The following is a 13,515-nucleotide window of genomic DNA, read 5'->3' as shown; positions in this document are numbered from 1 at the left end:
AAACATTGATTTATGGAATTAGAATCTATCACCTATTACTGTACTTGAGCATCAACAATATTGAAATGAATGCTGAAAACATAGGCCTATATTCAACTGAGTTATAGAATTGATTAAGAAGATATTAGTACTGTATGTATTTTCTTACCTTATCTTGTGTGGGTGTGTCAATAACTGTACTGAAAGAGGACCTTGAATTTCTTAGGTTAGGATTTTCCAGTAGAATCTTCCTCAAGGGTATTAGGCATTTTCTCATAAAAGACATTCCTTGAAACAGCTTCAATAATGGCTGGAGAAAATGAAAAAAGAAAGTCAATTTCTGACTGTCATTCTTCTTGAACCCATAGAACCTACAGGTCTATTGGAATCCTAGAATGGTACCTAACTCTTTTGTTAATTAAATGTAAAAAATGACCATACACATATACCAGTATATACTGTAAGAAATATTGTAGGCCTATCTTTTAAGTTTAACTAGAGAGTTTTTTTTACAATATAGGCCTATGCAATTGTACACGACATCCTGTCATCATTTTCAACTCCTGCACATGAACTGCGGCATGTATTTACTACGGTATCTATATAAATACAATTAAAATTGTTGCCTCATATTTGATATTTATCTTGGATTAAATACGTTCCATACAAAAGTTGAAAATAGGTTCATTTCACTTTTTGTGTGTTTGTTTGTCATGATACCTTTAGCTTTAAAGAATTTCTCAAAACTTGGTATGTTAGTTCTATTTAAATAGTGCATATAACAAATATTATAGAAAACCCAATTTCCAATCTTTTATACCTGAAACAATTTAACTACATGGAAATATTCATAAATTTCATTCTTATTACTAAGTCCATCAATGGTGAGCATCGCTGACATAGAAATCTTGGTCAGTCGTCATGGTAATGAACTAGTGGTGATGGTGGTGGTCGTAGTGATTATTTTTATAAGCTGTAAAATGATGCATTCATTGAGCTAGAAGATAATGACTGTAGAAACGAGAAGAAAAACATGAAAGAACATTCACTAGAAGATTGAGGGAGTTCTAAGCCCTTAAAACTCATCAACAGTAAAATTACGCTGATTGACTGTTGCTGTTAGTAGAAATGTGCTCTGTCTCTTCTGTTGCCACTCATGTCCACCAGATGGTATTACTGCTGTAATTACAAAATATAACCTGTCCACAACGGGTACACAAGAGTTTCTAGTATCAGAAGATAATTTACAATCTTACATATCAATTTCTCAAATGTTAACTGGGAAGGTAATGTAAAGGACAGAAAGCATTACCAAGAAATGATAAACAAGGTAATCTGGAAAGGAGAGCAGCTGAATATTTAGTGACATAACCAACTAGAGGGAAGAATGTCCCAGACATGGTGGTGTTAAAACCAGATGAGATCAATCGAGCAGTGGTTTTCAAGCTCTAGTATGCATACCTTACGGGTATGCCTGAGACTTCTAGTGAGGACACCAAACAGCCTTCCAGAGAAACAAACAGCCTTCCTGGGAAAATTTGAGGGAAATATTAAAATATGGTGAGAAATAATGAAGTTAAATATATTTACCATTAAAAAATCCTCATGTCGCTGACCATGTCAATTCAATTTTTTTTTTTTTTTCAGTCATTTCTGATCTGCATTTAGGGCAGTCACCCAGGTGGCATATTCCTTATTTGTTGTTTTCTTAGCCTTTTCTTAAATAATTGCAAAGAAATTGGAAATTTATTGAACGTCTCCCTTGATAAGTTTTTCCAATCCCCAACTCTCCTTCCTACAAATGAATATTTGCCCCAATTTGTCCTCTTGAATTCCAACTTTATCTTCATATTATGATCTTTCCTACTTTTAAGGAAACCACTGAAACTTATTTGTCTACTAATGTCATTCCACGCCATCTCTCCACTGACAGCTCGGAACATACCACTTAGTCAAGCAGCTTGTCTCCTTTCTCCCAAGTCTTTCCAGCCCAAACTTTACAACATTTTCGTAATGCTGCTCTTTTGTCAGGAATCACCCAGGACAAATAGAGCTGCTTTTCTTTGGATTTTTTCCAGTTCTTGAATGAAGTAATCCTGATGGGATAGGAAAGGCCTAGGAGTTGGAAGGAAGCAGCCATGGCCTTAATAAAGGTACAGCCTCAGCATTTGCCTGGTGTGAAAATGGGAAACCACGGAAAACCATCTTCCGGGCTGCCAACAGTGGGATTCGAACCCACTATATCCCGGATGCAAGCTCACAGCCGTGCACCCTTATTATTATTATTATTATTATTATTATTATTATTATTATTATTATTATTAATTGTGCAATTTCCTTGTTGACTGACAGAGATTCGCCTGGCACCTGCACCAGCGAGTTTCTAACAGAAGGTCCCGGGGTAGGGCTGCCTGGGCTTATATAGACCTCTGAGCCCCACCCAATGTTCTCAGAGTCTATGAAAATGTTCTATGATTTTGCACCATATAACATTCTACATGGTTACGGGCTCCACCAATCACAGTCATAAATTCAATTTCCTTAGTTTTTAATACCTTATTACACATACAATGAATCCCAGCTCCCTACGCTGCTTGACTCCTTAATATATAATTCCATAGCAGTTCCTCCTACTTTCCTATGGGTCGATTCTTGGAGAAAGCTGCTGTCTTGAGTTTGTACCTCTGGAGGAGAACACAGCAATACAGAATTTCTGTGCTTCATAAATTAAATCGTATTACTGGCCTAGTTTTGTAGGTGGATTTTATAAGTCATACACGATGGAATTGTGGATCCCGTGAGTGACAAATCTTCCTTTCATCTCAGTGGTTGTGTGAATGGTCAGAATGGTGTATTGGGGCAGTGAAAGTCCTGATGCAGTTTGCAAAGTTCTGTTGTAAAACAAAAAGTCAAGAGTATGGTGTGTGATTAGTCCAAAATGGATGATCGATCCTAAATTTCTTTTTAAACAAAGTGAATTCAGAGTGCTTTGTGAATAACATTTTGTGATGATTCACGCAAACGCTCACAGAAGAAGGAAAACAGTATGCTTACTTCCAACAGGACAGCTCACACATCGGCATATTCACTGCAAGCTGTTCATGAGATTTTGAACGAATGGGTTGAATATGATGGCCATTATAATTTGCAGTCATATGAATTTTAGCAACAGAGTGAAAAGCATAGAATTGTCAATGTGTAGGGAATATAGTGTATTGCCTCCTGTTATAAAAAACTGTAAATTGGTTAAATGTTTTAAGAAAAAACTGAAGGAATATTACTCCTATACAGATACATACATACATACATACATATCCCATGTTGTTCCATCTTAAGCAATGGGTAGGCGAACGAGGCTTCTTCACCAGTTCCGGTCTCTGAACTTCTCTCCTTCTTTGATGCTTTCCAAAGTACGTCCTTGCTGTTCAATGTCAATCTTCACCATGTCCTTGTATCTGAGTCTTGGTCGCCCTGTTGGTCTTTTGTCTTCAAGTTTTAGATCACACATTTGTTTTGGTAATTTGGTATCTCGCATGCGTTGCATATGTCCATACCATCTCAGTCGCTGCTCTATAATTCTGTTGTCCTGCAGTCTTACAACTTGAGCCTGCTTGTGGATTTCCTCATTACGGGCTCTGTCCCTCCGTGTTTTACAGATATCTTAATATAAATACATGGATACATTGTCCATATTTAATATCTTATAGCCATGCAATATATGAATATACTTGTGAAAAACTATGATGTTAACACATTAAAAATTCCTAGTTATCCAAAAATGTATCTGTCACTTTACTGACGAAGTTATACTACACCATCTGTAATGTAATTATTAATGTCACTTTAACAAAAGTATGTACTGTACTCTCCCTAGGCTCATGGGACCTTTTGTCAGCAATATGTAAATGAATGAATGAATAAATAAATGGAAAGGTATGTATACCTATAGGTACTTTAAGGCAGAAGCAGGTTCCAGGAATCATTAATGAGCAAGGTGAGTGTACACATGAAGATTTAAAAAAGGCAGAAGCATTTAGTCAGCAGTATGTAAAGATAGTCAGATATAAGGATAATGTCCAGATAGAGGAAGTGACTAATACTACCAAAGTACTAAAATTTACCTATGATAACAAAGATATTTACAAAACAAGACAAAATTTGAAAACTGGTAAAGCAGCTGGAATTAAGATTTTGGCAATGTACTAAAGCATAGACGTGTGCAAGAGTGGTGCATTATTTTCTTAGCTTTTCATTTTATTTATATCAGCCATAAGGAAATTTAAGATAATTAACAACGGAAAATAATTCTGCGCCATTAAACATGAGAACAATAGCCAGTGAGATTGAACGTATTTATGTTATATTCTCAGATTCCAGGTGCTCATTTTTGCCGTTATTTTTTTCTTTCAATTGACACGTGCAATTCGCATTTAATACTGACCATGAGAAGGCTAAATTCTGATTGGTGCTGATGAAGACGCAGAGTACCTGGAGTTTGCTTGTTTGTGCTCAGCTGAAATACAGCCAGCTGCCTGTCATCCTTGTGGTTTACATTGCGTCATGTCAAAAGGAATCTAGATGGATATGTGGTTAAAGGAAAAGAGATTAACAAAGGGTGATCATGATCAGTCTTCGTCACAACCTGAGACAGACCTTTTTTGCTGTGTGTTTTTTGTCCTGTTGACTCTGAGAGAGCTTATGGCAATGATATGATAGGACGGCGTTAGGGCTGGGTAGGACGCAACCATGGCCTTAATTAAGTTAGAGCCCTGGCATTTACTTGGTGTGAAAATGGGAAAATAGAAAGCTGTCTTCAGGGCTGCCAACAGTGAGGTTTGAACCCCAATTTATCTTCATATTATGATCTTTCCTACTTTTCAAAGCTCTACTCAAGCTTATTCGTCTACTAATATCAACCCACACCATCTCTCCGCTGACAGCTCGAAACGTATTACATACCAATATAAATGGTCCATTATTGGACATTATAAATTTTCCAGCGAACTCATTCCTGGTTACCACCGTTTTGCCCCCGTGTGCTAAGATGGGCTCATCAGTTGGTACTTAGCACACCCACCAGCACACATGGCTAGTGCACACCGTGGAGGCCACTGCGTAGGTTTTCCTTATAATCAATGTAGTGATCTCTTGTTTAATTTATTTGGAGGTGAATGTCCCAGTCTGGTGTTGGTATCCGTACCAAGTGCACGTAACTTGTAAACAACATAAAGACATTCACCTCCAAATAAATTACACAATAGATCACTACATTGATAAGAAGGGAAACCTATTCAAAGTACAAATGTTCCCCTTAAAGCTACATAAGTCTTGACCCATATTACTATTGCACAAACATGAATATCAACAAGTTGCTCGTCTACACAGAAAAGGATACCAACTCCCAGATCAACTCAAAAACAATGGCTGCTGTAGAAACGACAAAAGAGTTCACCATCAACCACAACATTCTTGATGTGTTATTTAGTTTAAAGTGTGGATATGTTATTCGGACTTCATCAATGGTTTAAATTATATCAGTGTTTACACAGAAAAGGATACCAACTCCCAGATCAACTCAAAAATAATAGCTGCTGTAGAAACGACAAAATAGTTTGCCATCAACCACAACATTTTTGATGTGTTATTTAATTTAAAGTGTAGATATGTTATTCAGACTTCATAAAAACCAAACTAAATCCCATGGCACTACAGCCCTTGAAGGGCCTTGGCGTACCAAGCGACTGCTGCTCAGCCCGAAGGCCTGCAGATTTCGAGGTGTCGTGAGGTTAGCACGACGAACCCTCGCGGCCATTATTCTTGGCTTACTAGACCGGGGCCGCTATCTCACCGTCAGATGGCTCCTCAATTCTAATCACGTAGGCTGAGTGGACCTCGAACCAGCCCTCAGGTCCAGGTAAAAACCCCTGACCTAGCCGGGAATCGAACCCGGGGCCTCCAAGTAAGAGGCAGGCACGCTACCCCTACACCACGGGGCCGGCATACATACATCATCAATGGTTTAAATTAAGACTGTAAATTGTGTCATATCAGTGTTTATATCATTATTGATAATATGTGTGCATATGTCTTCCAATTAGAGCGTAGCTGAAGATGACCCAATATATATGAGGTCGAAACTAGTCCCAGTTTTATAAGACAATATACAAACTAATAGTATTGAATAGGTGGACCCTTCCTACCCTTTGATAGAGCCCAAACATTTTCGTAACACTACTCCTTTGTCACAAATCACCCAGAATAAATCTTGCTGCTGTCCCTTATATCTTTTCCCGTTCTCATATCAAGCAGTCCTGGTATGGGTCCCAAACACTGGAACCATACTCTAATTGAGGTCTTACCAGAGACGTATACGCCCCCTCCTTTACATCCTTACTACAACCCCTAAATACTCTCATAACCATATGAAGAGATCTGCAACCTTTCTTAACAACCTCGTTAATATGATTACCCCGACAAAGATCATTCATTCCTTATATTAACACCTAAGTACTTACAGTTTCCCATGAGGTACTATCACTCCATCAACACAGTAATTAAAACTGAGAGGACTTTTCTTCTTGGTGAAACTTACAACTGCACTTTTCACTGATTTACCATCATACCATTATCTGCTGTCCGTCTCACAACATTGTCTAGGTCCCCCTGCAGTTGCTCACAATCCTGCAACTCATTTACTACTGTAGTTCTTTACTGCAGTTCTTTACTAACATCATTTAGAAAGTGGTGGCAAAAGGGGGCTCTGGTTAAGACGCAGCAGGTTGTTATGCTACTTAGGTTCCAAAATGGGTTAAAGAAAAAAAAAAAAAAGTAAATAAATGCAATGTAAATTTTAATCTTATACCAGTTGCATAGTATTATTTGAAGTAATTCCACATACTGTATATGAATTGACTATGTTTGTAAGTATAGGAGATATTATAAGTATAATTTTGTAAACAATATAAATTTATTAAGGATGATCTGTTTGTTTAATAGAAAAACAATTGTTAGCATAAATTTTATATTATTGTATTCTAGAAAAAATATTTTTCTTCTCTTGTCAATTTAAAATTTAGTGCTTGACAATAATGTATTTTAGTGTACCATTTGCCACTGAGGTAGACACCTCATTTGCAAATAAAGAGATTTTGATTTGATATATATATAAGAAAAATATGCTGATAATGAATATGCTTGTTGCTTAAAAGGGTCTAACATCTAGGTCATTGGCCCATAAGAAAAATAAAGGTCAAATAATACTGCCCTGTGGGGACTCCTCCCCCCACTTAATCATTACAGGATCAGATCACACTTCACCTACATTAATTCTCTGAGTTCTGTTTTCTAGAAATGTACTCACCCATTCAACCACTCTTTTGTCTAGTCCAATAGCCCTCATTTTCATCAATAACCTCCTAGGATGTACCCTATCAAAAGCCTTGGATAGGTCAATAGCAGTACAGTCCATGTGGCCTCCTGAATCTAAAATATCTGCTATATTTTTCTGGAATCCTGCAAGTAACCTTTCCTAAAACTGAACTGCCTTCTATCAAACCAGATAGTAATTTTGCAAACGTGTCTAATATAATCAGAACCCCCCCCCCCCTCCCATGGCACCACAGCCCTTGAAGGGCCTTGGCCTACCAAGTGACCGCTGCTCAGCCCGAAGGCCTGTAGATTATGAGGTGCTGTGTGGTCAACACAACGAATCCTCTCAGCCGTTATTCTTGGCTTTCTAGACCGGGATAATCAAAAAGAATGCTTATAAACAGGTTATGTGTTTGGATATAGTGGCATATCTGAAATATAGTGAAACCTCTCTTCTGCAGAAACCATCAGTTCCGTGGAAAAGTGTTTGTTACAAGAGGTGTCTACTGAAACAAGCTTGTAAAAAAAAATATTTTGATTTTGATTATTCTAAATCATTTCTAATTGGAATGGGGGATATTAGAAATGATTTTACAGCCTTTACAAACATTACAGTTTTGAGGAAGTAATGTTTAAATTTTGTCTGATTAAATTCAGAACATCTTTTCTTCATACAGCATGACACACAAATTTTAAATCTAATTAAGAATCTCAACTGTCAGATTATTTGACATTTTGTGTGATTTTTCTTGTAACATTGGCCCACTCACTCACTATTTCTTAACTAAAGAACACTTGAACCACTCATATACACATTCACTTCTGTAAAAATTAACTCTCACTTTCTTTTCACTCCTAGATGTCTATTTTCTTCCCACTGATTTAAAGTGTAATGTTTATTCTTCACAATTGTGTTACCTCATTGGAATTTTTTGAAGAGCTTTTTCACTGAAAGAATTGTCATGCTGACCACATGACACCTCATAATCTGCAGGCCTTTGGGCTGAGCAGCGGTCGCATGGTAGGCCATGGCCCTTCGGGACTTTTGAGCCATGGGGTTTGGTTTTCACACTGAAAGTCTTTTCGCACTTTCTGTAATTAGATTTCTTATTGCCTTGAGATCTAAACATGCTCACCCCTTTTGACCCATGTTTAATGGGCAATTGAAATGCTATGGTATTTCTGTCTCAATATTTAGCGCATACCGAACAGAGTGGCATCGGCTCTATAGCATGCCAGCAGTGGGTTAGTCCCACCTTTGGCTGTCCTCAGAATGGTTTTTCTATGGTTTTCTATTTTCTTGACTAAGATGAATACAGGGACAGTTCCTTTTATAGGCCACAGCCACTCCCTCTCACCCTTCTCTGCACTCCAAATCACCGCAACACTTCTCCTGGCCTGAGAAAGGGCATCAACCTCTAGTAGCCCATCAGGGTATGGAATGAAAGCTTGAAATGAAGAAATGTAAGCACATGTAAGTCTCTTCCTTGTCAAGGTTAACTAAACTATCTGACCACCTCATCAGATACAATCTCAGTTATATATAAAATGATGCATACTGGATTGGAAAATCCTTTGGTATCCATTAAACAAACACACTGGCAGCATTCCTGAACAACTAGATGTTCTTTGGATTCGAAATAGTACATTCAAAAGAAATTCCCATATGTCTGCAGAATGGTTTTAAAAGAAGGGATAACGGAGCCCGTTGTAAAGAAAGTGTCTTGGAATGTGTCTGTTTAAGATAAGTGGACAAGACTAATGGTGAATGGCTCCTGTCCAGGGTTTGAGGGGTCCACTTATGTAAAATAAAATTGTCCATGGAAAAAATGTCCATATAGGGAGGTGTCCACTGAATAAAGATGTCTGTAAGGACAGGTGTGATTGTATGAATGATTGCAGTGAAGAACTAGGATCACAGATAAGGCTTTTTGCAGATGATGTTTTACTGTAGAGAATAATAAATAAGATGCAGAATTGTGAACAATTGAAAAAAAAGACCTTTATGATTACGTGAGACAGACAGCGGACAGTGGTATGGTAGTAAATGGGGTGAAGAGTCAGGTTGTAAGTTCCACCAAGAGTAAAAGTCTTCTCGGTTTTAATTCCATTGTTGATGGAGTGGAAGTAATCACTATAAGTAACCAAATATTAACATAAGGAATGTTCTTCAATGGGGTAATCACATTAATGGAAATGTAAATGAAGGTTACAGATTTCTTCATATGGTTGTGAGGGTATTTAGAGGATGGGAATGAGTGGGAGTTTAAGTCACTAGCAAGACCCTAATTAAAGTATGGTTTCAGTATATGGAACCCTCAGCAATATTACTTGATTTGAGAACTGGAAAATATTCAAAGGAAAGCAGCACATTTTGTTCTGGATGATTTCCAACAAAAGAGTAGTGAAAATATTTTAAACTTTGATCTAAGAAGACTTGGGATGAGCTGCTCGACTAAGTGGTATGTTCAAGCTGTCAGGGAGAGATAGCATGGAATTACATTTGTAGATGAATAAACTAGAGTGGTGTTTTTAAAAGTAGAAAATCTTAATATGAAAACAAAAATGGAATTTAAAAGAACAAATTGGTCAAATATTTATTTATATGAGGAGAAGTAAGGGATTGGAATAATTTACCAAGGACGATGTTCAATAAATCTTCAACTTCTTTGAACATTTAACAAAAGACTATATAAACAACAGATTGGAAGTTTTCCACCTGGGCAACTGCCCAAAATACATATGAGTGGTAACTGACTGAACAGTGAAACAGAAAATAAATACATACTCATAGAATCAAACATTTGAACCCATGGACACACAAATGTTAAAGCCATTTATATCTGTTACATTTTGTTAAGAAACTGATACAATCCCTGTTTGTATTACAGAACAAAAAATTGTACCAAGATTCATTTAAAAACTAAGTTATAATTTCCAACCACCCTTAAAGAGTTACAATAATAACTAGGGTATTTTCAATCGAGGATGGTTGCATAGTTGTAGGCCCTCTTAAAATAATCTCCATCACTACCAGTACTGAGAGAGAGCATCAACCTCTAGGAGCCCCATCAGGGTATGAAATGAAAGCTTGAAATAAAAAAATAATTAATTAGCACACATAAGTCTCTTCCTTGTCAAGTTTAACTAAACTGCCTGACCATCACCTCATCAGATACAATCTGAGTTATGAATAAAATAATGCACGCTGGTAATGTGTAAATAAACAGTCACTGTCAGTGTTCCTGGGCAGCTAGAATTCTCAGAATGTATGTACACTAGTTGATAGTAGTAGTAATAGCAAACTTCATTTTATTCACAGCTATGGATAAGCTACATTATTTTTTATCTAAGAATACACAACAGTGAATCCTGCATAAGCAATGCTTGTATGTGGGCTTGAATGAATTGAAAGTGCAATTAGAATGTAATATGGCTATAACAAAAGGTTTGGAGAGAGACCTTTACAGAAGAATTACAGGTGTTTGTTATGATCTAAATAACTTTCAGTGATACTAGTCTGTGCCGAATACACCTACAGAAGATCTGCATAAATGCTTAGGCCTAGATCTTTTAGACAGTATGTTATATCCTGTAACATACGGTACTTACATTTTTCTCTTCCATTGTTGATCAATTTTATGAGCTCTCTATATTGTAGGCCTTCACATTTAGTTTCTTCTGAATCTGTGATATTAGGGCATCTTATGTAAAGTGAGTCCTCCTTTCTTTCAAGACTCCCTCTTGTCTTATTATTCAAGCGATCGTTCCTTCATGATTTTTTCCTCATTATTATAATCATCTTCACAATTTCTCTTGTCGATATGGACCAGTGACTATGCGTTTTCACACCTTAAGACAATCATGACAAAATACATCGCCAGTTAATATGATTGAACAATATTTCCACACAGCAATGCTCGGTGTTCATATGAATTAAGCAACAAAAGTCTAAATTCATGAATTCTCTTATTATAGTCATTTTCCTATGGGTGGGGCGGTAAAAAATCACCCATGGTATCCCCTGCCTATTGTAAGAGGCGACTAAATGTGACCCCACAAACTCACTTTCACCTATTCTATCCAACCTCCCTTGGTCAACGCTTGTCATTTTCTGACCCCGACAGTATTATGTGTGGAGACCTACGGAGTCTTTCATTTTCACGTCCTTCGTGGCCCTTGTCTTTCTTAGGGGGATATCTTCATTCTTTGAAGTGTCGGACCCCTTCCATTTTTTTCCCTTTGATTAGTGTTATATAGGCTAGAGGATGGTTGCATTGTTGTAGTCCCTCTTAAAATAATCTCCATCACTACCAGTACTACTCTTATCATAGTCGGTACGGTAAAACTGAATAAGACATAAATGATCGAAAATTGTTTTCTCTATACCGTAACTTTTCTTATGTAGTACTTTTTGATAGGACCAATAACATATGTAATTAAAAATTAATTTTAGGTACCTTCCCCTAAACTACCATTACAACCTGGGCGAATAAAATTGTTTATAGCGTAGACTGTAGTTCCTTATTCCTCGACTTTACATATCGATTTTCATTAAATTCTGTTTACCCATTTTCTCGTGACTCGGCGCTGATATGGACTTAGCAACAAAAATCCAAATTCATGAATATCTCCGTTATCACAGCCGGTACGGTAAAAATACATGAGTGATTGAACATTTAATACTATATAACTTTAGTTATGCTGTATTTATCGATAGGACCACTAATAACATAAATATTTGAGAATTAAATTTTAGGCCTTCCCCTAAACTACCATTTCGCTCAGCGTGAATAAAATTATTTATGGCCTAGATTGTAGCGACTTATCCCCCGACTTTACATACCGATTTTCATTAAATTCTCTTCAGCCGTTTTGGGTGATGCGCGTACACACCGCACATACAGACAGAAATTACGGAAATTAAAAAGCGCATTTCTTTGTTACTATGGACACGACCGATACAGAAATAGGCCTAACGTACCATTCTTTTAAAATTCAGAACAATGTAGATATAGATTGATTGTAGTACCGGTATGATCTATATAGTCCAAGTAAATGGCCTAAAAACCATTTCCTTCTGATGAGATAAAACTTGCATATGAAAGTAGTCAGGCAGTGGAAGAATAATATCTTCACTCTTAATGTGTTCTTTAAATGTAATAAATTGTTTTCCAATCTTTACAAAAATCGATTTCAATAATAACAAACAAGAATCAAACAACTACTCTTCTGGCTAATGATGGTTCCTATAGAAAGGCTATAAAGAAAAGAAAGAGGAGCAGGATGCAGCTAATTTAAAAAAAAAAAAAAAGCTTTTAACACTTTATTATTCTATACTGTACCTGCCCAATAAAGATTAATCCCAATTACTTATGAATTAATATTTGCTATCAAGAGTTAATGGATTAAAATCAAAGGTTTCTTAATTATTATTGTCATGATTAGCCTATTGGTACAGCAATACTCTTTTTCTCTGTGCTATGATAAGATTGTTTATTATTATTATTATTATTATTATTATTATTATTATTATTATTATTATTATTATCTACAACTTATTTGGATAAAAGTGACTGACATGCAAAATACTGGCACTAATGGCATTCTACCTAACTGTATCTTTACACAGAAATTTTGACATACCGTAGGTATTTATTATGAACTAAATACCGTAACTTTCAGTGATACTAGTCTGTGCCGAAAACACGTACGGAACGTCTGCATAAATGCTTAGGCCTAGATCTTTTAGACAGGGTAGGGGCCTACCAATATTTTCCTCACTTCTTTTCCGCTAGAAATTGATGAATAGTTACGGTGGAATTACTTTCCCAGACCTAGAAGTAATATCGGATAAAAATGACACTTCAGAGTTAACAACTTCTTTCAATCATCAATCAACCTAAAACGTGGACAAACCTGCTGCCACTTGCTAAACTACACGAATACCAAGCGCGAAAGAAGTTTCTTTCTTTGACGTCATTGTCGACTGTACATCTTAGGCATATCTAAGGCCAATCACAAGCTAGTCTTAGCAGAGTACCACCTCATAAATAAGCTAGTGACGGAGCGCTTCTTGAATTAATCTCGATCGAGCTATCCTTCTGCACTGTGGGAATTACCGGTTTCGCATGGTACAGTACCTACCGGTACACAGTACCAACATCC

At 36.7% G+C, this 13,515-nt stretch overlaps 1 protein-coding gene across 5 annotated transcripts in view; it reads right to left on the bottom strand.

Moving 5' to 3' along the window:
• Window positions 1–13,303, bottom strand: part of LOC136866376 (phosphonopyruvate decarboxylase) — an 83,582-nt gene extending 70,279 nt beyond the window's left edge. The window contains exons 1-2 of one of the 5 annotated variants that reach the window (XM_067143269.2): window positions 13,267–13,303; window positions 149–289 (exon numbers count right to left, since the gene is read on the bottom strand). In XM_067143269.2, the coding sequence (XP_066999370.2) occupies window positions 149–265 (117 nt within the window). In that variant the 5' untranslated portion in view covers window positions 266–289; window positions 13,267–13,303. Of the gene's footprint in view, window positions 1–148; window positions 290–10,959; window positions 11,177–12,993 lie in introns of those variants that run through there. The other 4 variants (XM_067143268.2, XM_067143271.2, XM_067143267.2 and 1 more) reach the window with 4 other exon arrangements.
• Window positions 13,304–13,515: the final 212 nt, after the last annotated feature.

Source organism: Anabrus simplex, chromosome 3 (genome assembly GCF_040414725.1).
Source record: "Anabrus simplex isolate iqAnaSimp1 chromosome 3, ASM4041472v1, whole genome shotgun sequence".
NCBI lineage: Eukaryota > Metazoa > Arthropoda > Insecta > Orthoptera > Tettigoniidae > Anabrus > Anabrus simplex.
The sequence above is the reverse complement of the archived record's forward strand: the minus strand, read 5'-3'. Positions and strand labels throughout refer to the sequence as shown.